This window comes from Etheostoma cragini, chromosome 17 (genome assembly GCF_013103735.1).
Source record: "Etheostoma cragini isolate CJK2018 chromosome 17, CSU_Ecrag_1.0, whole genome shotgun sequence".
NCBI classification, from domain to species: Eukaryota; Metazoa; Chordata; class Actinopteri; order Perciformes; family Percidae; genus Etheostoma; species Etheostoma cragini.
The window spans coordinates 6,667,515-6,670,983 of NC_048423.1; the positions used below are offsets into that span (position 1 = coordinate 6,667,515).

Below are 3,469 nucleotides of genomic sequence, written 5' to 3' on the forward strand. Positions count from 1 at the left end.
TTAGTTTGTATCATTACATAAATAAATCAAAAATGGCCTAATTTTAGAGACAAACAAAATGTGTGATAATTAAATATGTTTGGTTTTAATAAAGGAATAGATTAAGGGAGATAAGGGTTTGCTTTTATCAGAAAAATAAGCCAAGTTTGTATGTTTTTGGAGGATTTAAGTTAATGTGCACCTATTAAAAAATAGGCCAAAATAAATAATAAATGAAATCTAGGCTACCTAAACTACAATTCACTCATAATTGAAATAAATATTGTTTTAAATAATTAAAAGTGACTATTAAAAAAAAGAAAAGAAGAGGGAATACAATGAGATATGATACGTAATTTCAGTTTTATTGAAACTTCATCCAGGGACACTGGGCGATAATAAATATTTCATCAGTCATCAACAATGTACAAAAATAAAGACAGTGGTCTCTTCGCATAACAAATTCAGTTCAGCGAAAACAATCATGCTGTGATAATTACCATCGTGCACAAAAGAAAAGAAAAAAAAACATAAATCAGAGAACAAATGAACATGTGAGCCACAGAATAAAAATTAATCTAAAGAATTTTAAAACAAATTTCCGCAGTGGCAGAATCATTTGAGCCAAACACATAAATGCCATCATTTTCATTTACAACTTCAGTTTACAATCCTTGGTACAAGGCACAGAGAGCATTCTTCGTTGTCACAAAATGACGCTGGATACAAAAAATGCTAAATGAAATCAAAATGTTCATGCAGTCTCATTCACCTTTGACATTTTGGTGTGAGACTAAAACTCAGTCAGACACAAGAGGATAGTGGCATCTTGTTGCATGACACACAACCTTTTTCTTTTTACCGTCAACTGGCAAAATCATCAGTCTTTAGAAGTCCTTGTTACAAGGAGGAAAACGACACTTTTTTCTCATACGCCAAACAAGAAAACAGACTAAACAACAACATGCACCAGTGAGGCCAAATCCACCCTCATGCCCTAAATTATCTATTTACAAACATTATTAGTCTACATCTTTTTGTCGCGTGTCTGTCAAACATCATTTTATCAGGTCCTTGCCCTCCCCTGTGAGTCTCGTGAGGCCGGAGGAGGTGATGGGGATGTGTGGAGGAGGAGGCACCTGGCAGATGGTGCAGGGACACGGCAGTCCGGCCCAGTGCTGGAAGCCGGGGCCCAGCTGCAGGGCCGGGGGTGCAGTCGGGGAGCCCTTCATCAGGGCGTGTGGTGCTCGGATAGACGTGAGCCCCGGCAGAGCGCTCGACAGCGTGGAGGATGTGGAGGTTGACAGCGCGCCTCCCAGGAGAGGGTGCACCTGGTGCGCCGCGGCGGCTGCGGCCGCGGCAGCTTGGTGTCCACCTGCGCCAGCGTGCCCCACTGTGCCGCAGTGGAAAGCTGAGTTGTGCCCTCCGTAAATCTCCCCCACCAGCCGCTTCATCTCGTCCAAGGAGCTGTTAAGCATCAGGATGTAGTTCCTGGCGAGAAGCAGCGTGGCGATCTTGGACAACTTCCGCACCGAGGGCCCGTGCGCGTACGGCATCACCTCGCGCAGGCCGTCCATGGCCAGGTTGAGGTCGTGCATGCGTTTCCGCTCCCGGCCGTTGATCTTGAGACGGAGGTGGTACATTTCCTCCTCGGTGACTTGTTTCTTCAGTTTGAACTTGTTGCTGCTACTGCTGCTGCTGCTGCTGCTGCTGCTGCTTTCTACTGACTTGGGGTCTCCAGACCTCAGGAGCTCGCTGGCGCTCAGCTTCTGGCGCAGCTCGCTGCACTGCGTAGATGAGGACACTGCGGAGCCGACGAGGTGGTGATGGTGGTGGTGCGGGTGGTGGTCTCGGAGAGACATAACGTCCATGTCCGGGGAAGAGGCTCTGCTGCTCGGACTGGAGTCTGAATTCATTTTATGGGTTCGCTTCCTAGGGTGCTGGGTAGGAGGTCTCTCCTCTGCACTCTCTCTCTCTCTCTCTCTCTCTCTCACTCTCTCTCTCTCTCTCTCGATCCCCTATTTTCACTCTCTCTTTTTACTCTCTCTCTCTTTCTCTCTCTTTGGAGCCTTTAGTCACTCTGGTCACCAGGTGTTGTCTGAATCCCTCCTGTCCCACGCTTCTGTCCCTCTTAAAACATCGGTGACCACTTTGCCTGTGCCGACTTTCTCTCTTTTTTATTTTCTCTTTCTCCTTCTCTGTGTCTCTGTGGTGAGGGAGATACTGATAGTGGGTATTTATACATGCGGGGAAACAAAAGCGGCTTCCCTATTCATAACGCCTAGTTAGGAGGATGACGTGCCCGTTAGAAAGGGGCGGTGTGCTTGGACTGTCCCAGTGACCGCGGTGCGCAATCATTCACTGCCATTGTCAGGACACTGTCGGGGGCACAGCGCGCCTCTTCTTCTTCTTCTTCTTCTTCTTCTTCTTCTTTTCTTCTTCTTCTTTTTCTTCTTCTTTTCTTTTCTCTCCTCTTATCTTTCTCCCCTCTTCTCGTGGATCAGAAAGTTGCTCTTCCTGGGACAAACTGGTCAGTTTTGAAATTGCTTCTTTAACAAGATTATTGTAAAACTTAAACATGTAATAGTCCTGGACGTTATGTTTTGAGCTGCGCTATGTGAACTGTAGTCTACGCACAAAAATTATTGTTACAACATCGCGAAAAAGGTTTTTCATTTCACGTTTTGACATGTTGACGAAATGCACCAGGAGGAGAGCCCACTTCCTCAGCCTTTTCCACAGTGCTCACTTTAAGGAGGTTTTTTTTTTATCTTGAAGCAAAGTGTCAGCCGTTCGGCCGGTGGTTGCCTGAGGGAATAAGGAGGAATGGGAAGGGAAATTGCTTTCCCTTTGAGCGGCTCCTGCTGCCGCAGGGGTGTCCGGCCTCCGCTGGGACAGAGGTAACATGCCCGCTCCGACACTCGGCGCTCTGCTGGCCATATGGCAGCATGTGGGCCACATGTCTGGACCTTCATAAAACTTCTCATCGCTTCCGTGTCTTACTGAAGGGTCATTTCTCATTCAATTTCCTCATGATGACGATGTTTCTTATTAGTAGGCCTACTATTAGGCTATCATCGGATAATTCAAAGCTATCTTAAAAAATAAAACGTGAACAAACTCTATTTTGCTGAATATTATTTAGCAATTAATTGTTTAAAAAGGTACATTAGATAACTGAACACAAACTGCTCAAAAGGTAGACTATACAAGGACTGGGATGTGTTGGCATTTCAAGAATTTAATTAGAAATAGCCTACTTTATTTGTCCAATTTAGGGCAAACACAAAAACACACAAGCACTATTATATGTGCAAATAAAAATCTAAAAACATAATAAGGAGGAGTGTTAGCCAACAAATGCCAAACAACAGATGTATTTAATGATGAGAAACTTTCATGGACAACTTCATTCAAATGAATTCAAATTCATAAACAACATAAATTCAAATCAGCCGTATACTTTTTTCACAATCATACAATTATCCAA

The 3,469-nt window shown here is 44.4% G+C and overlaps 1 protein-coding gene across 1 annotated transcript; it reads right to left on the minus strand.

Annotated features, from left to right (window-relative positions):
* Positions 1–346: 346 nt before the first annotated feature.
* Positions 347–2,333, minus strand: olig3 (oligodendrocyte transcription factor 3). Its single transcript, XM_034899098.1, has one exon. It carries the CDS (start codon positions 1,893–1,895, stop codon positions 1,038–1,040), a length of 858 nt encoding a protein of 285 aa, XP_034754989.1. The 5' UTR covers positions 1,896–2,333; the 3' UTR covers positions 347–1,037.
* Positions 2,334–3,469: the final 1,136 nt, after the last annotated feature.

What these genes read in the sequence shown, in the direction of transcription:
- olig3 (XM_034899098.1), bottom strand. Translation starts at nt 1,895, where the DNA reads ATGAATTCAGACTCCAGTCCGAGCAGCAGAGCCTCTTCCCCGGACATG.